Source organism: Lepus europaeus, chromosome X, assembly GCF_033115175.1.
Source record: "Lepus europaeus isolate LE1 chromosome X, mLepTim1.pri, whole genome shotgun sequence".
Lineage (NCBI taxonomy): Eukaryota > Metazoa > Chordata > Mammalia > Lagomorpha > Leporidae > Lepus > Lepus europaeus.
The window spans coordinates 85,745,332-85,767,744 of record NC_084850.1 but is presented as its reverse complement, the minus strand read 5'-3'; the positions used below and the strand labels follow the sequence as shown (position 1 = coordinate 85,767,744).

At 43.5% G+C, this 22,413-nt stretch overlaps 1 protein-coding gene and 1 pseudogene across 6 annotated transcripts in view; one reads left to right on the top strand and one right to left on the bottom strand.

Annotated features, from left to right (window-relative positions):
• The window catches only part of DLG3 (discs large MAGUK scaffold protein 3), a 57,176-nt gene that overhangs the window by 17,212 nt on the left and 17,551 nt on the right, over window positions 1-22,413 (top strand). For all 6 annotated transcript variants that reach the window (XM_062184493.1, XM_062184490.1, XM_062184491.1 and 3 more), the window contains one exon: window positions 16,732-16,846. In XM_062184493.1, the coding sequence (XP_062040477.1) occupies window positions 16,732-16,846 (115 nt within the window). The remainder of the gene's footprint in view (window positions 1-16,731; window positions 16,847-22,413) is intronic.
• LOC133753768 (large ribosomal subunit protein uL22-like) lies at window positions 19,236-19,783 on the bottom strand (annotated as a pseudogene).

The window sequence follows — 22,413 nt, the reverse complement described above, 5'->3', positions numbered from 1 at the left end:
GTTAAATTCCATAGTAGATCATTGAGACTACTTTTTTGTCTTGTAAATACTCAGAAGAAGTGATGAGGAGCACAAGGAGCAAGAATTGGTTCAGAAGGTTAAACAAGTCATGTCAGATCAGATTTTCTCAGTGGACAGGATTAGTGGGCTGTAGATATGGCAATATGGTAGATGTAATATATCTGGATTTCAGGAAGCCCTTGAAAAGGCTTCTTTGGTAGACTTTTGGATAAGATGGCTAGGTGAAAACAGTGATATGTTTCCTTGGATTTATCTGGAACTGGCTGAATAGTCAATTCCAGAGGAAATAATTAATGAGTAAGGAGCAATATGGAGGGAAATTTCTAGTATATATATGTCCTGGCTTTTTACTTGGGCCTGTCCTGTTCAATCTGCTTCCCATCTTGGATATAAGAGTATTACATTTAGATTTTAGAAAATTGGAAAATACAGAAAAATATAAATAAAACTACCTCCAGAGATGACTACTAATGTATGTGTAGTTGCCTCCAAACTTTTATATATTCATATTATATATATGTGTGTATATATACATATATGTGTATGTTTATACATATACACACATATATGTATATACATATACATATATACATACACACACATATATATATGTATATATATATATGTTTCTTTTGAGAATAGAATTATTCTGGGGCAAGCATTTGCCATAGCCATTAAGTTGCTGCTTGGAATACCTGCAGCCCATATCAGAGTGCTTGGGTTAAAGTCCAAGCTCCACTCCCAATTCCAGTTTCCTGCCAGTATACACTTTGGGAGGCAGAAGGTGGTGTCTCAAGTACTTGGGTCCCTGCCACTCCTGTGGTATATCCCTACTGAGTTCTGAGTAAAAAGCAGGTGCCTGGCTTTGGCCTGTCCCAGCCCTGGCTGTTGCGGGCATTTGGGGACTGACCAGCTAATGGAAGATATCTGTGTATCTGTCTCTGTGTGTCTATCTATCTGACTCTCCTCTCTCTCTCTCTCTGTATGTGTGTATCTGCCTTTCAAATAAAAATGAAAATAAATTTTTAAATGATAGGATTATTCTATTTAATTATATATTCTTTCTACTAACATATATCACGATATTTTCCTAGGTTATTATATAGCCTTTGGAAAAATGCTGGTTTAAATTTTTTTTAATTTTAATTTTTATTTGAAAGACAGAGAGACAGAGAAAGACAAAGGGAGAAGGAGAGATTGGTTGATTGATTGTCCATCCACTGCTTCATTTCTCAATTCCCACAACAGCCAGGGCTAGATCAGGCTGAAGTTATAAGCCTGGAACTCAATATGGGTACCTCCCTTGGGTGGTAGAGACCCAAGCGTTTGGGCCATCAGCTGCTGCTTCCAGGGTGCACATTAGCAAAAAGCTAGACTTGGAAGTGGAACTGGGACTTGGTGCAGGCACTCCAATATCGGATGTGGGTATCTTAACTGCTGCACCAAACACCTGCCCTGGAAACATAGTTTTTAAGTTAAATAATATTCTGTCATGTGTGAGCCACAATTTGAGGATATTTCAAAAAATCCATGGAAAATGTGTATTATTAAATAAGTATGCATGGATTTTAAATTTTTTGCACCAAGTTATACTTATCTTTTAATTCTATTTTTCCACAAATTTCTTGAAATTCCCTTGATTCATGTAGCTGTTCCCCTTTTGGTGATATTTAGGTTGTTTCCAGTGTTTTGATCTTATACAAAGCACTTTGATGTACACCCTTGTACAGGGTTTTTGTGAATATATGATTATTTCCTCAGGATACATTCCTGTAAGGGAAATTATTGGGTCAAAAGGTAGAACATGTGTAAGGCTTTTGATGCATTTTGCCAAATTGGCCACCACCCCCACGGATAGTGTAAGATCTGTTTCAAGATCCTCATAAACGTGGGGTACTTAAGACAATCTCTGCAAATTTGATAGATACAAATGTTATTTGCTTTGTATTTTAACATGCATTTATTTATTTTGTTAATAGTGGAATTGAACATTTCTGTCTTTACTGATCTTTTTTTCTATATTACTTGTTCATACCCTTTCCCCATTTCCCTATCAGAGCATGTTCATCACTTCTTATTGATAGATAAAAGCTTTACTTTACTAAGAATATTAACTCTTTATGTCACAGAGACTTATCCCAGTTTCTAGTTTGATTTTTCACTTGATTTTTACCTTGAGGTTTGGATATTTTATGTTTTCATATAGTCAAATATATCAGTATTTTCTTTTGTTTATTTTACTCCTGTCCATAGGTTTGGAAGGGACTTCCCTACCTGGAGAGCAAATAAATACTCACCTTGTTGTATTTTCATTATTTAATGTTTCTGGTTTTTTTATTTAAAACATTAACCTGCCCAGAGTTTATTTACAGTGTAAGGTAAGGTGCTAACTTAATTTCTGCCTCAAATACTAATTAATTACTTCAGTACCATTTATTAAACAATCCACAATTTCCTTGCTGTTTTGAAGTACCACCTTTATTATAAATAACATTCTTTTCCATGTGCACACAATTTGGGTGTTGGCTTTCATATGCTGCAATATTTTACTCTGTGTTTACCAGTTACTGAAAAATGAGCACAGATGTTTTTGACAGCTGTAAACGTGAGGAGTCTTTTCCTGGGTGCCACTTTCTGGGTTCCTTCCCCAAAAACTTGACCTACAGGAGATTCAGTTGATATCCCCCTAAATAATAGCCCAGAGAGTTTGTGGTCCTGTGGGAGTGACTACTGTGAAGAATATTTGAATCTAGACTCTCCATGGGTCTGGTAAAATATAAAAATTGGTTGCAACAAAATGGAGGAATCTGGAAAACATCGTGCTGAATGAAATAAGCCAGTCCCAAAGGGACAAATATCATATGTTCTCTCTGATCTGTGACAACTAACTGAGTGCCTAAAAGAAAACCTGTAGAAGTGAAACTGACACTATGAGAAGCAATGTCTGGGCCAGCGCCGTGGCTCAATAGGCTAATCCTCTGCCTGCGGCGCCGGCACCCCAGCTTCTAGTCCTGGTCGGGGAGCCGGATTCTGTCCTGGTTGCTCCTCTTCCAGTCCAGCTCTCTGCTGTGGCCCGGGAGGGCAGTGGAGGATGGCCCAAGTGCTTGGGCCCTGCACCTGCATGGGAGACCAGGAGAAGCTCCTGGCTTCGGATTAGCGCGGTGCACTGGCCGCAGTGGCCATTGGAGGTGAACCAACGGAAAAGGAAGACCTTTTGTCTCTCTCTCTCTCTCACTGTCCACTCTGCCTGTCAAAAAAAAAAAAAAGAGAAGCAATGACTGGATCAGTCCTTGTCCTGACTGTCGAGGAACAGCTTACTGTTTTATTCTTTTCAGTATTTTCTTGTTCTGCTTAATACCATTGGCTGAACTCTTTAATTAACACATAATTATTCTTGGGTGTTTAAATCCAACTGAAAATTGATCCCTGTTAAAAATAAGAGTGGGAATAAGAAGGAGGAGATGTGCAGTTTGGCACATGTTCCCTCGGACTTACCTCTAATGGTAGAGCTAGAAACATGCCATGAGACTCCAAATCTCATTAAGTTGGTAGATACCAATGCCATCTTACTAGTTAAAGTGATTAGTTTAAGTTCATAACTGATCATATAGATAGGATTAAGTGTCAAAGGGATCACATAAACAAGACTAGTGTCTGCTAATACTAACTGATAGAATTAAAAAGGAGAGAACGATCCAACATGGGAAGCAGGATACACAGCAGCCTCATAGAATGACAAATGCCCTAAACAGGACTCTGGTCTCAGAATCAGCCCTTAAGGCATTCGGATCTGGCTAAGAAGCCCATGAGAGTATTTCAGGCATGGAAAGCCAAGACACTGTGGCAAAAAATGACCTACATGAAAGATCTCTGTGAGTGAGATCCCAGCAGGAAAAAGGGACCATCAAAGAAGGAGGTACCTTTCTCTGAAGGGAGGAGAGAACTTCCACTTTGATTATGGCCTTGTCTAAATAAGGTCAGAGTTTGTGAACTCAAGAGGCTTCCATAGCCTTGGCAGCTCATGACAAGAGCCTCATCATAAATAAGAGTGTCAATTGTCAAATCAACAACAGGAGTCACTGTGCACTTGCTCCCTATGTAGGATCTCAGTCCTTAATGTGTTGTACTATGTGAATTAACAGCAAAACTAGTCTCCAAACAGTACTTTACACTTTGTGTGTCTGTGTGGGTGCAAACTGTTGAAATCTTTACTTAGTATGTACTAAGTTGATCTTCTGTATATAAAGAGAATTAAAAATGCATCTTCATGAAGAATGGGATGGGAGAGGGAGTAGGAGGTGGGATGATTTGGGAGTGGGAGGGCAGGTATGGGGGAAGAACTGCTATAATCCAAAAGTTGTCCTTTCAAAATTTATATTTATTAAATAAAAGTTTTCTATTAAAAGAAGAGAGAATCAGCAAACAAAAAATGGTTATATGAGCTCAAATTAGCAAGTGTCATTGTAAGATATGTATGTTTTAGTTACTACATTGTAGCATTGCTGTGAAGTGGAAGATTGTTTTACACAAGTGTACCCATTGCCTTGAGAGCAGAGAAAAGGTATAACTGTCTTCATTCTCATGTTTTCTGGATGAGGTACTTTGTTTTGGAGTTGTCTTTACATACACTTTGGCTTATAGGTTAAAGGAGACAAAGGCCTTGTTAATTTTTCATTTGTGTATGTGACGTGAAATTCTTTTGAGAGGGAAAATAAGCTTTATTTGAGGCTTTTATCGGAATTTGTTGGACAAATTGTTTGGGGGTGGTGGTTCAAACTGGTTCACTCCGCAAATGCCCACAACAACCAGGTCTGTATTAGGCTGAAGCCCAATGCCTGAAACTCAATCTGGGTCTCCTGTGCAGGTGGCAGGAACCCCAGTACTTGAGCCATCACCTGCTGGCTTCCAGGGTGCACATTAGCAGGAAGCTGGAATCAGAAGAGAAGCCTGGATTTGAACACAGGCACTCAAATATGAGATGTGGGTGTTCCAAGCATTGTTCCAGCTGTTGTACCAAATGCCCACCCCAGGGTGATATGGAATAGATGAGAAGGACCAATGTTGTGGCCTTTGAATACTTTTCTTAGCATAATGTGAAGTCAAGGCATTTTTCATGCCACTAATTTCAGACCAAGTGATGTAATGGAATGAAACCTCTGCGTAGTATAGCACTTTCACCCGGTAGCTCTTCCTGGATTCACAGGAAGCTCTTTGGGGGACAGACGCATTCAGGGATAAATTTTTTTTTTTCATAGCTGATCTGGCAGGTCTTGTTTTCTCTTTTATTGCTGGTATTATGCAGGATGCTATCCAGTACCCTGACTGTGGTTTGTATGGGTGAGGCACCACGTTGTAACATTGCAAGGCCTAGAACAATGACACCTGCATTTCTATTCTGTGATAGTCATAGTTCCCAGCCATTGTTCTAAAGGTAGAGCTCAAATTATTTTTCCTCAAACAGTATTTATCCATATTGAGACCTGGTTGGCATTGTTCTGCCTGAGGCCTCATGTAGCCTTAAGATTTTTTTTTAAATGATTTATACTTAGTGTTTTGGTATTTTTTTAACCCACCGAATTTAATATTATTTACAAATGTGAGGATTTCCCTCTTCTAGGTTATATTTAAAACTTAAATTAGACTTGTCCCAGGTTTGATTCCTTATGATCCTCATTGATTGGGTCACAAAATCATAATTATGTCATAATTAGAAGCAACATTAGAATTTATCTAGTTTTAGAAGTGTAGACTACCTTAAGTAGTAGATTCATAATTAGAAACTAACAAAAGGTGGGATTCATAATTATTTTTATAGAGGGAAGTTTGTGAGTCCTACATATGTATTTGGCAATTCATACACTTACTCCTTATTAATGGGCATCTTAATGGACTTATTTTGCTTTAAACTCCGTCCGTTTCTTTGGAAATATGAACCATAGTGTTGGGACAGGCACTTGTCATTAAGATATATCCTGAGGGTTTATAGTTCAAAGACAACTGTAGAAATCCAAAATCTAATTCATATTCCTCAAAATCTGTGACTCTTTTCTAAAGTTCTAACTTCATTTCCACCAGAATTGGATCATTTTTCACAATTGACGATTCCTGTGACCCTCAGAGCAGCTCAGCAATGGCAAATGAAGGCTGTGTAACTTTGAGATTTAAAAAAAAATTATTCAATCATTTATTTATTTATTTGAGAGACAGAGAGCTCCCGTCTGCTAGTTCACTATCCAAATGCCTGCAAAGACCAGACTGGGCCAGAGTCAAAGCTGGGAGCTAAGACCACAGTCCAGCTCTCCTGTGCGAGTGGCAGGAATCCGATTACTTGAGCCATCGCTGCTGCCTCCCAGGGTCTGTGATAGTGGGAAGCTGGAATCAGGTGTCGGAGCCCAGTATCTATCCTAGATAGTCCCATGTGGGGTGAGAGTATCTTAATGGCCAGGCCAAATGCTTGCTCGTGTTTGAGATTTGAACATTTGCACCTTCATAAGAGTGAGTGCACTTTTTGGGTAGCTGTTGGTTTATTTTGAGTTGGTAGTGACCCAAGCAGGAGCTGTTATTCAACTATGTCTTCCCTACTCAGTATTTGTGTGAGGTCTCAAGATCAGGAAGTTACAATTCTCTATTTTACTTTATTTTTATTTGCATCTTCTGATTGTTCCTGTCACAATCTGTGTGTGGGAAGTCTGTCATGCAGCTGTCTCACTAACGTCCTTGTCATTTCCAAATTTGATAGGCATGACTTTGATTCTATTTTATAACTTTTCCCTTTTATATCTTCGTTCAAATCATTGGTAGTCTATACTGCATGCAGAATAAATGCCCGTTGTTGCTACCATTTGTTTTCTCTTTCTTCAGCATTTTCCTGGCTGCAATCAAATAGGACCAAGTAAACTTAATATAGGTTGTGAACCTGAGGACCTTTCAGCTTTTTCAAATTAATGACACATGTCTTTTTGTTTTTATTCTTAGAAGACAGGTTTTTCTGTCATTAGGGACTGGATAGATTTGAGAGCAGTCTCAGGAGAGATGGTTGTGAAGACCTGGGTGTGTGTCCAATTCACATTAGTGAGCACTGCAGTTTCAGTCTCCTTTGGTGTTTATTGGGCTGTTAATTCTATCTTGAAACCTCTGACATGTCAGTGTTTTGCAGAAGTGGTTTGTGGTTTCGTTGGGCAGTTTTGAGCATGTTTGGGTGGGTGGAAGGAGAAAGTCTGTATTGTTTTTTCTTCAATTTGCTCTTAAGCAGCCAGAATTCGAGACTCAAAGAGTCCACGTTCGCCCTGTCAGATCTCTATAGTGAGTTAGCATGTTCAGTAAGAGTTTGTCAACTCAATAAGGGTGCAGATCGCCACACTAAACTTTGAGAAGGTAACCAAAACCACATCAAGGAGCTTATAGTTTAGTCAAAGAAATGACATCACTACAGATTCTGGGCAGGAGTTTTTAAAAGGCGGAGGTAGAGGAAAACTTGGAAACCATGTTGGGTGAAGAATAGTTAAGGAAGTAACAATATTTAGCTTATAGAAGGAATAACTTATTTTGAGGACATCATGACCACTTCTTCTTATGCCTGATATTATCCTACATTTTCCTGGGATCAGAAATTGCCTTTATCATCTAGTCAGATGCCAAATTTCATCTCTTCTAGCTCCAATGTATTTCTTGATTCTTGTTCCTTCTATCTAGTTTCAATGGCCCCATATGATGTCAGACCTTTGAGATTACTGTGTGTACTAATAGAATAGCTTTCTGGTCTCTGGTATTTCTCTCACTCTTCCAATCTATATTATACTCCCAGAATAATTGTTCTCCAAATCTAGTTCTAATTGTATGACTTAGCTTTTTTTTAAGTTTTATTTTATTTATTTGATAAGGCAGAGTTACAGAGAGAGGGAGGGAGAGAGAGAGAGAGAGAGAGAGAGAGAGAAAGAGAAAGAGAAAGAGAAAGAGAAAGAGAAAGAGAAAGAGAAAGAGAAAGAGAAAGAGAAAGAGAAAGAGAACTTCCATCCACTGGTTCACTCCCCAGATGGCTGCAGTGGCCGAAGTAGGGGCTGGGTCAGGCTGAAACCAGGAGCCAGGTGCTTCTTCCAGGTCTCCCAAGGGGGTGCAGGGGCCCAAGCACTTGGGCCATCCTCTACTGCTTTCCCAGACCATAGCAGAGAGCTGGATTGGAAGTGGAGCAGCCGGAACTCCAACCAGTGCCCATAGGGGATGCCGGTACTGCGGTCCGTGTCTTAACTTGTTACGCCATGGCACCAGCCCTGACTTAACTTTTTAAACAATTAACAGGCCTAGGAAGAAGGGTCCTATCTTAAACTCTTAAAATCTGGCCTCCAAGCTGCCATCACTGCCCCTTCCCCTCATTGCATTCTGCACGCCCGCCTCGGTCTCGTTCAGTCGTCTTGGACCCTGCTCCAGGCTTTTCTACCTCTTTGACCTTCTTCAAGCTGTTCCTTCACACTGTTATGAAGAAAGGAAACCATCATGTTTTATATGCTGGAATTAGGACAAGCTGACAGAAGAGATAGCCCTCAACACGAGGATTTGCTCTTTAAGAGTTTTAGAATGAGAGAGCTTCCAGCATTGGACATGTTTGAGCAGAGGCTGGAAGGGCTAGTCGCTTTGCATGCTGCAGAAGCAGGGGATACCTACAGGAGTGTCCTGTAAGTCTAGATGTGAGATACCGCATCAGAATGTCTGTCTGTCTGTCTGTCTGTCTCTCTCTCTCTCTCTCTCACACACACACACACACACACACACCTAATCATGTCCTTCGTTTTCTTAAAATCTTTTACTGTTTCTTCTCATTCATTACTCTCAGGGTAAAGCCTTACACAGTGTATAAGGCTTTGTATGATCTAATCCCAAACAATAATTTTTTAAAATTTATTTACTTGAAAGGCAGAGTTCAGAGAGAGAAGGAGAGACACAGAGAAATGTTCTGTTTGCTGGTTCACTTCCCAAATGGTCAAAATGATGGACTGGGCCAAACTGAAGCCGGGAGCCAGGAGCTTCTTCTCGAGCTCCCATGTGGGGGCATGGGGCCAGGGACTTTGCCATCTTCAGCTGCTTTTCCAGATGGATATGGAAGCAGGGAGCTGGATCAGAAGTGGAGCAGCTGGGACTCGAACCAGTGGACATATGGGATGCTGGCGTTGTAGCAGCAGCTTAACCCACTAAGCCACAATGCCTGCCCCATAGTCATACATTCTATCCTTCGCTTGATGCTGTTCCTGCTGTCCAGAAAGGTTTCTTTCTTCCTGCCACCCCTTTCCCCTGGACTCAGGAAAATGTTTGCTGAACCTCAGCACACTGCCCCCCTCTACCCCACCACACACACACACACACACACACTCACACTCACACACAGGTTACATCACCCTATTAGTCTCTCTCAGCATTTTCTTCATAGCAGTTATCATAGTTATAATTGAAATAGTAATTAAGTGTTTCTTGTTTTGTGATTATATTTTCTAGGAACCATTTTGATTACCATTATATCTCCAGCAGCTATTACAGTACCTGGCAAGTAGTAAACATTCAGTAAATATTTGAATAAATACACAAATGAATGCAGTTTTTTTGGATGGGAAAAGAAAGGTGTTGAAGGACCTGAAGGCCATTCAGTGTTAGGCAGTGGAGAAAATCCCAGGAGCAGGGACAAATAGGCAGAAATGAACAAGGTGTGTTCCAGGGTTGCAGGCAGGCTAGTGCAAAAGAGGATCTGTGTGATGAGATGCAATAGATAGGCTGGGAGTGATGGGAAAATGATTGTACCAATTCTTGAAAGTGTAGGTGAGGTATTAAAGTAAAATGCTTTGGTTTCCGAGGTAGGTGTTATAGCAGCTTAGGATACCCACATCCTAAATCTAAGTGCCTGTTCAAGGCCCGGCTGCTCTGTTTCCAATCCAGCTCCCTGATAATGCACCTGGGAGGGCAGCAGAGGATGGCTCAAGTACTTGGGCCCCTGCCACCCATATAGGAGACCCTGATGGAGTTCCTGGCACCTGGCTTCAGCCCAGCCCAGCCCAAGCTGTTGCAAACCATAGGGTAGAAGGTGTCTCTCCCCAACACCCCCACTCCCATCACCCTGCCTTTTAAATAAATACATACATCTTTAAAGAATGCTTTAGTTTCTGATGAATTATTATAGATACTTGGATAAGGGGACTACACATTGAAGTTTCAGGAAGGGTTTTAAATAAGAATCTAGGTTCAATTAGAGTTCTGAAAGCCTTGGGGGTGCAGATCCAGTTAGGGCATTCTAGCAGTGGCCCAGAGAAGAGAAGATAGAATATGAGCTAAATCAAGGCAAGGTGTAGGAGGGGCAGATATAAAATAATCAAGAGAAAACTAAGAGGTAAGGTGAATAGTAAGGTGAAAACAGTGGAAGTGAGAAAGAGATGGATTGGGGAAGCAATTGGGAAAGGGACATCAGCAAAACTGGAGGAAACGCATGGGCTGTGTGCAGGGCAAGGAGGAGGTGTCACTGAGAGTGATGGGGAGTTTTGGCACAAGGAGGGAAAGGCTTAGTTTTCAAGTGAGGGAGAGACCCAAGTGGCCAGGTCTAGAGGGAGATACTTGGGGAGGTAGGTAAAATGTCTCATAGGTAGAAGCTGAAGCCAGTTAGGTTTCAGTGAGTTAGGAATAGGAACCAGCTCTTAGAGAGAGAGAGAGAGAGACCGACCTGTGCAGTGAACTGGCAACTCCACCTACCAGTAGGACAGCCTTTCGCATTATTATGCCGAGAGAACATTTTAGCTCCTCTTTGTCTTCGTCCTTTCTAGAATAAAATCTTGGCTTTACTTTTGTATAACCAAGACCCATTTAAAGGGTTTTTCCACAAACGAAAGATCAATCTGTCCTCAAAGGTAAATTCTGCCTCCACCTCAGAAACAGAAAAGCTGCTGGAAGCTTTAGAATAGCAGTTTATCCTCACAGTCAGACAGGCTTCAGAATGTTGGGGTTCTCTTTAGTAGTGCCAATCACAAATTTAATGTGCATATAATTTGACCCTGCAGTTTCACTTGTAGGAATGAATCTACACTATAGACATGTTCATGTGAATGTAGAATATAGCATCAATTGTAATATTATAGATTGTAAGTCATTTAAATGTGAATTAATTGGATTTGACTGAATAAATTATGGTCTACCTGTAATTTGGAATACCACACATCTATTAAAAAGACTGAGATCTGGTCTGGGGCTGGCATTTGGCACAGCTGCTAAGATGTACCTTGGGATGCCCACATCCCATATCAGTGAGCCTGGGTTTGAGTCTTAGCTCTGCTTCCAAGTCTAGCTTCCTGCTAATGTACCTGTGAGGCAGCAGAAAATGGCCCAAGTCCTGGGTTCCTGCCAGCTACATGAGAGAACCAGATTGAATTCCAGGTTCCTGGTTTTGGCCTGGCCCAGTTTTGGCTGTTGTAGGCATTTGCACAGTGAACCAGCAGATCAAAGATCTCTCTCTCTCTCCCTCTCCCCCCTCTCCCTCCTTTTCAAACTAAATGAAAACTCAAATAATGAGGTTTATATATACTGACATGGATGATTTTCGATGATGTATCAGAGAGTGCAAAAAGTACATGTGTAAATCTATGTGTGAGTTGAGTGGATGTCTATAAACAATATATCTGTGAAAGTAAGTCTGGAAGGATACAAACAAAAAATTCTAATAGTGGTTGCTTCTGGATATTCGCATGGGGAAATGATACAGACGTGTCTGAAGAAAAAAATTCAATTTTTTTTTTAAAAAACATGTCTTACTTTTATAATTAAACAAACAAACCAAAGTGTAAACTTGTCATCTTTCTTTGCTGGCACATTGAACAGTGGCCTGTGGTTTAGCACTTTCTTTTCCCCTGGGACTTCAAATAGTATTGCCAAATTTTATTTTTGAGGGTTTTCCAACCCTCTTGCCTCTGCCTTCCTTTCAAGACACACTGTAAGATCCTTGCCTTATCTCTCATCCATACTAACAAAACTCAATTCTGTCAATCAAGAAGATCAGCAATTTCAGAATTTATGGGGCATCAGAATCACCATGATCCTTGTAAAAATGCAGATTCATACACCCCTCACTCAGTAGGTTCTGATGCAGTGAGTCTGGGGTGGAGTCCAAAATCCTCATCCTCTACAGGCAGCCCAGGTGGTCAGAGAGAAACCCTGTTTTGGCACTCACTTCTGACTGTCCCCCCTCCCACTTGTTCTCTCTCTGTAATTAGCAACTGGCAAAATGGAATGAGAGAGCAAAAGATGACTCACTGTGGATATCTTTGTGGGTCACAAATGGTTGGGTTCAATGTGAATGGGAAAGATGAATAAAGTGCAGTTTCATAGATTTGAGGTTTTAATAATGTTGCTTTTTTATTTTCTTAAAAGATTTGTTTCTTTGAAAGTCAGTTACAGGGGGGTGGGGGAGGAAGGGAGAGGGAGGGAGAGAGAGGGAGAGAGAGGGAGAGAGAGGGAGAAATCGATCTTCCACCCACTGGTTCACTCCCCAGGTGCACAACAGTCAGGGCTGGGCCAGGCCAGGCAGAAGCCAGGAGTTTCAACTGGGTCTCCCATGTGGGTGCAGGGACCCAAGCACTTGGGACATCTGCTTTCCCAGGCATATTAGCAGGAAGTGGATTGGAAGTGGAGCAGCCAGGACACAAACTGGTGCCCATATGGGATATCAGCATCGCAGGCGACAGCTTCACCTGCTGTGCCACAACAGCGGCCCAAAATATTGTTTCTTTAAAGTAGCCTATTTGAAGTGGGCCCTCTGGGTTACAGACTGGTCAAGATGGGCTTCCTAGACAATGACCTTGACCAAAGAGATGTCCTTTCGCAACAGCCATATTAGTTATGAGTGGAGAAAAGGAGGAACCTTTTCAGAATTCGGATGCTTTTTTATTTTTAAAGATTTATTTATTTATTTATTTGAAAGGCAGAGGCAGAGAGAGAGAAAGTCTTCCATCCACTGGTTCACTTCCCAAATGGCCGCCATGGCCAGAGCTGGTCCAGACCAGACCTGGGCTGATTAGGAGCCAGGAGCTTCTTCCCGGTCTCCCACACGGGTGCAGGGGTCCAAGGACTTGGGCCATCTTCTACTGCTTTCCCAGGCACATTAGCAGGGAGCTGGCTTGGAAGTGGAGTAGCTCGAACTCGAACCAGCGACCATATGGGATGCCGGCACTGCAGGTGGCGGCTTTACCTGCTATGCCACAGTGCCGGCCCCTCAGATGCTTTTTTAATTTTAAAATGGACATCATTGTACTCCTTTATGGGGTATAATATTATAATTTAATACATGTATAAAATATGTAGTGATCCAATCAGGGCAATTAGCATCTTCATCTCCTCAAATGTTGTTTTCTATGTTTTGGGAAACTTCAAACTCCTCTCCCATAGTTATTTTGATGCTTTTTGTTAAAAATGATTTATTTATTTGAAAGATAGAGTAACAGAGTGTGGTTCACTCCTCAAATGGCCACAACAGCCAGGGCTGAGCTAGACCAAAGCCAGGAATTCCATCCAGGTCTCCCACGTAGGTGGCAGGTGGTTTCTGGCTCAGAAGCAGAATAGCTGGGACTCACCCGTCCTCTAATATGGGATGCCAGTGTTGCAAGCAGCGGCTTTACCTGCTGCACCACGATGCCGGCTCCTGTTTTGATGCTTTATTTTTAAATTTTAAAAAGATTTTATTTATTTATTTGAGAGGCAGAGTTACAAAACAGAGAGAAAGGTCTTCCATCCACTGGTCCACTCCCCAAATGGCCACAATGGCCGGACCTGGGTTGATCTGAAGCCAAAAACCAGGAGCTTCATCTGGTCTCCTATGTGGGTGCAGGGGCTCAAGCACTTGGGCCATCTTCCATTGCTTTCCCAGGCCAACAGCAAGGAGCTGGATCAGAAGAGGAGCAGCTGGGACATGAACCAATGCCCATATGGGATGCCGGCACTGCAGGCGGAGGCTTAGCCAGGCCCTGTTTTGATGCTTTTTATTTAAGGGAAGCTTGTGTCCTGGGAAAATGAAAACTCTAATACTAAGATGAGGTACTATCCAGCTGAAGCTCATTTTAGACAATGTTTTGTTAGAATGTTTTTATTCTTTGTTGTATACAAAGTCTGTTAACCAGATGCCCATTGTGGGTTATTTCACATCTCAAAAGGGTGTTTATAAACTCCAATTGCTCCTGGCAATTAACCTCAGGAATGAAAGTAAATGGGAATACTTCTTAACTACCTTTCTAAGCCCTCAGTGACCCCAACAACCATCAATTAAGTAAGCCATTAGGTTTATTCGTCTGAGCATAGAAACATCAACTTGGACACGATTTTCTAGATCGTTCCTCATTTCCCCAATAATAATTTATTCTGAGGCTACCCTGTGCCTAGTGGAACTGAAGCTCGAGACTGATTAGTGGCTGGACTTCTAAGGGAATCCTCTAAATGGGGATAAAATGAATAAAATAATTCAGTATATGAGAAATCTTGGTAGCACATATAAAAACAAAAAGTAGATTCCTTAAAGCAATAGCTGTGTTCTCTTTCTGTAGTCTATTTTAAGTGGGTTCACTGGCCCAGAATGTTCAACCTTGGATTAGGAGTTTTGAGGAAATGGTGGTTTGGTAGTTATTTTTTAAAGATTTTTTTTTTTTTTTAAGAAATGTAGTTACTAAGCAACTGCTATGACCTGCTGCTGAGTTAGAGTTCAGCGGGCAAGGCAATTCTAAAGAAGGAAATCCATAAACAGGTTTTGAGTGGGGGAAATAGAGGAATAGGTTGCATGTGTTTTTATGTTTGGGATTCAGTGCATTTTTGTGTCTTTTACTTATATTCCCCAAGAAAGGGTTTGCCTGGTCCGAAATCTCCGTCTCACATGATCCTGCCCGAAGTAGGTGTGCTTGGAGGAGGGCCAGAAAGGAAAGGGAGGAGAAGCAATTTCTAAGCAGGTTAAAAGGTTGGCTCCTGGGGTGGGGCCAGTCCCTGGGCCATCTCTAGAGGTTGACCAGCCTGCTGCCGAGTTCTCGGGCAGCGGGCAGCCCGGGGCTTTTATGATAAACCGGTCACCACCCTCTCCACCTTAGATTGGGACACTTCACTGATATTGATGTGTTGCCTTGTAACCCTGAGAACGGGGACAATGTCCACAGCTGTTGTCTCTTTTCTCCCCCACCCCATTTAATGGGTGAGTCAGTGATTTAACTGCTTCCTCCAGGATTTCATGGACGGGAGTAGGTAATGAGGACAAATCACCATAATGCCGGTGCGTGATGAATGAAAGAACACACGAATTTAACCAGTTGACTCCATTGATACCTCAGTGAAGAAAAAGAAACTTTATTTGTGTGACTTAAAACTCCATTTCCTCCCCTTTAAGCTTTTCAGCATTTCCCTTTATACCCAGCTGAAGGTCAGATTGCTTTGCTGAGGGCGGGGGAGAGTGTCAGGTGTTGGAACAGGTGTTTTGTTTTCTCCTGTAGAGCCATACAGACTAGGTGAGGATGCTTCGTGCCAGCCCTCTATGGTGCATGGAAATGCTTTTGTGGAATTTTTTTTCCTTTGGAGTCGTGTTGGTCTTTTAAAAACAGTTCCCCAACCTACAACCCCTAGTATCCATGTTGACTTGCTTTAAAGTCAGCTTGTCCTGGTGAAGTAATACCATTTGCACACCCTGTGCCTTAGCTGTACCCCATTTTATGCTGCAATTATAGCTCTGAAAAATGTTGTGTAATTGTGTGTATGTGTGGTAAGTGTGAATATTGTATTTTAAATATACTAGGAGAATGTCACAGCACACCAGCACTATAAAAAGCCTTTTATAATAATTACACAGCTAGAGTTAATTTTCCTACATCAGGTTTCTTAAATTGGCCATAAACCTGTAGCTACATTGGCAGAGTGATAAGCCCATTTCAGGTAGTTGTGATGGTCTCAGCAGGCTCCAAGGCTGGGCATGGACTTCAGCCCTCACTGACTGGATGGTTTTGGAGGTGGGACGTGTCAGCAGACTTCCAGGTTTAGGAGAACTTACGTTTAATGTTTCATTGTGGCCGGAGCCACAGAGGAAATAACCCAGGAGAGCTTTCATTCTCCTGCGATTGTGAGAGTGGCTTTTACCCTCCTATGGGGTTCCAATAGCGCTGCCCCCCCCCCCCCGGTCATCTTGCTTGTCTAACAATGATAGAATGACCTCAGGTCCTTCCCAGCCACCATCCCATCCTGATCTACCCCCCGCCCCCCAGCCCGCACCCTTTGTCTCTGGGCCATCTGTTCTCTGCAGTCCGCTTTTTGGGAAAGTCTCCTTACCCATCTGCTCTCCTTGGGCCTTGGTGCCTGCTCTAAAGATTTATAAAGGCTGCACTGGAACCTCCTTCCAGTTGTTTTACTTTTTTTTTTTTAAGGATCAGTGAGATTTAGAGGCAGATAAAAGCATTTTCCATTTGACATGCCCCAATGCTATTCCTTTTCCAGGTGCATTCTTTCCTTCTGTTCGTCTTGGGGCGGTGGGGAGGGGGCAGAGCGGAGGGAAGCCTGTCCTTCTGTAGTTGGAGGGAGGAGAGGGACTCTGCTTATCAAAGCGCAGACTGACAGGGCTGGCTCTGGCTGCTTTGAAGCCAAGTGTCTTCCTGGCTTTTTGGCTGCTGTATGCGGGCTCAGGGGAGCTCCTTGGGTTCATGCTTTTTCCTGTCTTTTCCCTTGTCTGCCTGACAGAGTACAGTCGCTTTGAATCGAAGATACATGACTTGCGAGAACAAATGATGAACAGCAGCATGAGCTCTGGGTCTGGGTCCCTGCGAACAAGCGAGAAGAGGTCCTTGTATGTCAGGTAAGCTGCCCTTCCGAGCGCCAGGCCCTGGTGCGGGGCCGGGGGAGCTTTGTGCCAACCCGGCCCTTCTTGTGTAACTAGTGGGGTAGGGAGTGTGTACTCCCAGTGCTAAAATAACACTTCTCTCTGTATGCTCAGGTTGTGTATTTTATGGTCAGTATCTCCTCCCTTTTGTGAGCTGGCTTCTTCCTTTTCCCTCATGAATGACTCAGTCCGGGAAAATTTTCAGTTTGCTTTAATTGTAAAAGACTGTTGGGTGATTGTTACTAGTCAGCATTGAACTTGTGCTCCAGCGTTCAAAGTACTTTGCTTGCAATCTGTGCTTTAAGGGAAAAACCTGGCACCCCCTCAATCCCCATCTACATATGCACAATAGACCTCAGGATTGGTGTCTGAGCATAGCAGCTATCACAGTGTACCGGTACAGGGTCTCTTTCTAAAAAAAAAACAAAAACCAAAAAGAAAGATTTATATTATCTGACAGGCAGAGTGACAGACACACACACACACAGAGATGGAGGGAGAGAGAGAAAGAAACAGATATCTCATGCACTGGGTCACTCCCCAGTCCCCACAACAACCGAAGCTGGACCAGGCTGAAGCCAGGAGCCTGGAACGCCCTTTGGGTCTCTCACCTGGGTGGCAGGGACTCAAGGACTTGGACCATCATTTCCTGCCTCTCAAGTACCTCTCAGGAAGCAAGTTGAGAAGCAAAGGAGCTTGGATTCCAATTAGGTTCTACTAGGCTGAATCCTCTGCACCACGGGGCCCTCCTCCAGGGTCTTAAAGACTGAAGATCTGACCAGTTGCTACATTCTGGGTGTTTTATTGTGTTTCCATTTCCCCTCACCACCTGCTGCGTTGTCTGCTGTCCTTGTGAATCGTGGCACACGATGAGTGTCTGGTCCCTAGGAAGGGAGGGGTGGAGAGAGCAGGTATATAGCATTGAGTGTATTGCTGCTGAAAGCTATTTGGAGATATTGTCCAAGGCTGAGCTTCTGACCCTTGAGACATAGTATAATACTTGGTGAGGTCAAAGTACAACCTCCAGGAGAGGTGGACTGATAGGGGGAAGCCATGGATTCCTCTTGGAATTGGGAATAGTTTCCTTCTTTGTGCCTCAGCTCCTTGGCAGAACTCCAGCAATCTGGTACAAGCACATTGTATCTCTCAAGGTTAAAACCCTTAATGAAAGAGCTGAGGTGATCACTCTCTTAAACCAGAAGTAGCTACTGAGTGTGTTCCGTGCTTCCCTGTGGGGTGGTATCCAACTCAGGGGTTGAACTTTTTCTAGTGGCCTCTTACCTGCTGGGGGCGGGGAAGCCTCATTTGCTAGTTGCTTGGCAACAGGACAACTGCTTTGTCCTTGGGGTGTAAGATGACGATAGCAAACCGAATGTCAATGCTAATTGCAGTTCTCGGAGTGCATGCTTTTATTTTTTTCCCCACTTGGTAGTCCCTGACCCTACTGAAGGGAGCAGAACCAAGAAAAGCCCTCTCTGAGCCTGAAGCCCACTGAAACCCTCAACGCCACTTTCGTGTGTATTGAGAGAGCACTTGGCTGTGCTCACCTCCTGCAAGGAGGGAAGGAGAACGGTTGGAAAGGCTGGACTAGTCACCAGCCATCTTTCCAGTCTCCCAGAAAAGAAAGTCCTGTTTTCTGTCCCTGAAGCCCTTTGCTCCAGGTCTGCAGCCCAGACACAGGGGTGCCGATGGAGGGAGTCCTAAATGTGCTGTCACCCCCTTACCCCAGCTCCCCCCCCCAAAAGAACCCGGGTAATACTTCTGTGACTTGGTCAGGATTGTTCCGTTCCCGTGCTTCCAGCCCCCGCAGATGTGGCACTCCAGTGTGCGTGGGAAGCTGCTCTTTAGGCAAGACAGTTTCTTCAGAGTGCTTTATTTTTAGATTTCCCCTCTCCGCCTATCCTATGCTAGAGTCCTCCCTGCCTGGGCAAGGGGGAGTGGGGCACTGGCTCTTGATCTGGATCACTCTTCTCCGGCCCAGGCGAGGAATGTGCTGAACCTGACTCGGACCAACAGTGTGGAGACCATGGCTCTGTGCTCTCTAGTGAGCAAATCAGTTTATATAATCTGCCCTTAACCTCGCTGAGATAACATCTGTCTCCTCTAAGGAAAGTAGATAGGGTTTTAGAATAGTCACTGTTTTGGTCATTGGACTTAACCGGGAAATAACTCTTTGTGCTAAAGCAGTGAGCTGGGAGCCTTTGCTGAGCTAACCCCTATATTGGAGCTTGGCTTGCTGTCTTCTCATGCAATCCTGTGTTTGGCCTTTCGCTCTATACTTGGTTCCTTTTCGTCTTCCTGTAAACTTGTTTCAGTTTCATCCATTCTTTTTGAATTTGCATATATTTTGTATTGCATTTTCTTCCTACGCCATCACTTTTTGTTTCTTCCATTTCTTCTGGATCCTCTTCTTCTGTGCCCCCTTCCTGTTGTAGTTTAGGGACATTTTGTTCCTTTCCAGGGAGGATCTCTCAGCCTGTCAGGGGGAAGCTCACAGCTGGGTTAATCTGACCCTGAGCTCTGAGGGACGGCGGCACATCGTGGGTGCTCCGTTCACCTGGGTGTGTTTGATGACTGGAGAATCTCCATCCAAACCCTTCAGCTCAGCGTCACTGTCTGCATGTGTAAGCAGGTGCAACAGAGATTCAGCACTCTTTTTGGGCCACTGACCCTGTGTTCAGCCCCACTGTTTGGCCTGGGCACACCTACCAGCTCCACTGTTGTAACGGTGAAACGTCACACACTGCTTCTTTCATAAGTGACATCTTTCAGATACTTCTAACTTTTTGGATATGCATACCCTTCAGGGCTTGGGTGGTTTCACGGATGTTCTTAAAGTGAACATGCAGATTGAAACCTCTTGATTTGCATGAGTCTATGGGGGTTTTGTACATCAAGTGAATAGCAAATCATTTTCATAGGTCATCTGAGGCCACTTCTCCATTCTTCAAAGGAACAAAAAATCCCTTGATACCAATAGTCACTTCAACTATTGTCTTACTGCTCTTCTGTTCACTACATTTGCCAGATGATATGCTGGGAAACACTGGTTCCTCAAAATGTTAATAAGTATTGTGCGAAAAATGGACGGCTCAATAAGTTGGGCAAAGGTAGGCTCAAACAGAGGAAGCCAGGGTTCTCTGCAGTCATTAATCTCCAGAAGGTCCTGTGGTAGGCAGTGTCTTCCCAAAACATAGGCGCACGGGGCCGGGGCCTTATTTGGAGAAACCTGTCTTAACATCCAGGTTGGCAAATGTTGGCGCTGCCTATACTGTCTGCTGCTCCTTCTTCAAATCCCTTCTTGCAGTAGCCCGGGAGGAAGTGGGACCTCCTCAGCACGTTTGTTTCCGCGAATTACCTGTTTTCTGCTTTCAAGGCTCTCTCTCTTTCTCTCTCTCTACCTTGCTGACCATTCACCTCATATCTTTCATTAGCTCTGCACCCGAAGTGGCAATGTCCTTTCTTTTCACAGCATCCAATCTTGTATCTAAGTGACATCCTTGATCATTTTACTCAAGTCCATACCTGCATATCAGCTACTTGCTGGACCCGTGCATAAATAAAACTGCACACCCCCGCACCCCAGTGCCTCCAAAAGTAGCATGTTCACAGTGGGCTCCCTCCCCCACCTCCTCCTCAGTTGCCTTATCGAAGTTAATTGCCTTAGCCTATCATGTGGAAAGGGGATTAGATTTGTTCTGTCACCCAAGGCAGATCTCAGCTCAATGTAGGGAAGAAAGAGCTAACGATTAAAACTGAGAGCTAATGATTAAAACTGTCTGAAAATGGAATGGACTGCTTCTGGAGATAGTAAATTTGATCTTTTGTCACTGGAGGTGTTAACAGAAGAGGCTTGGCAACCATTTGCCTGCATGTTGCACAGGGAGGTGAAGCTAAAGCAACAATCTGGACTTGCTCAGAAGCTCCCAGTAGTTCCCTAGTGTCTTCAAGATAAAGGGGAACAAACACCTGTACGTCAGGTCCTTGGATATTCTCCTTAAATGGCTTTTAAAATTCTTCTAATAATGCTACAAAGCAGGCCTTTTAATTCCCGTTTTGCGTATGAGAAAACCAAGACTCCAGTTAGATAGCTATGAAGTTCCAGAACTGGAATTTGAACCTGATTGCTGTGGCTATCAAATGTAGTTCTTACAGTGTTTCCTGAACTTGCTGATAAGAATCCACTGGGGTGCTAGTAAAAACAGATTCCCCGGCTCTTCTTCCAGCAATTTGGATTCACCAGGTTTGGGGAATTGTGTGTGTGTGTGTGTGTGTGTTAAAATTTATTTATTTGAAAGGTGGAGTTAGAAAGATACACATACACACACACACACACATGCACAGAGAAAGCGAGAGAGAGAGAGAGAGAGAGAGAGAGAGAGAGAGAGAGAAAATCTTCTGTCTGCTGGTTCACTCTCCAAATGACCTGGAGCCAGGAGCCTGGAACTCCATCCTAATATCCTACATGGGTGACAGGGGCCCAAGCACCTGGGCCGTTTTCTGCTGCTTTCCCGGGCACATTGTCAGGGAGCTGGACCAGAAGTGGAGCAGCCAGGACTTGAACCTGCTCTTACATGGGATGGCGGCATTGTCACAGGCGGTGGCTTAACTGGCTTATCACACTGCACCACCATACTGGCCTCCAAATGTGTATTGTTACCAAGCAATCAGAACGCTCAGGAATGATTGGTTGTGTGTCACAAGACATGTATTTCCTCATCACCAGAACGACTAAGCATCACACCTACTTTAGGTCCTCCTATGTGGGAAGCAGTGAAGCACAGCACTGAGAACGTGGGCATGGTTGCAGAGATGGATTCAAGGAAGCAGCAGGTGTGGTTCTTGCCCTCTGCATGCCTGCCATCTACCCAGAGAGCTTGAGCAGTGGGTGGTTAGAGTGAAGGAAACGTTTCAGTTTGGGTTTCACCTCTGAATCTTTTTTGCTGTTGTTTTGCCTCTGACACGTTTCTCTTCCATTGCCTTCCCCTGAGTATCTATCCTCCTCTGGTGTGCATGGTTTGCAAAGCTATTTTGAAGCAAATAACACCCTCTTACAGCTGCACCAAGGCCATAGCAGGTGAAACCCTAGGGAGCTGCAGCTGTACTAACCATAGGGAACATGGGATTTGTAGAGTAGGGAGCAGGAGGAAGAAGGAAAGATAACAGGGTTTGGAAAATGAAACTGGGCTTTAGTGTCACCAGTGATTTAATGGGAAGGGCCTTCCCCACCCTTCATCAATACTAGAATCACCTCTTAAATGGATGGGCAGGACAAGCAGAGCCCTTCTCTCGGCCCAACCTGGGGCTTTTGCTCTGCTGCTGAATTTGTCTTGTCCACTGGGAAAGGCCACAGAAATAGGCCACTCTGGGGCCCTTTGCTCAGGGCCAGGCTGGCCAGGTGGTTAACGCAGGCTGTGGTGATGTGAAGGGAAATCCAAAGATGCTGGTTCAGTCAGAGGTCCAAGGAGGACCTGGTGCTACCATTTATTGAATGGATGAATGAATGAAAGAAAGACCTTGTGCTCCAAAGGTGGCCAAGAGGC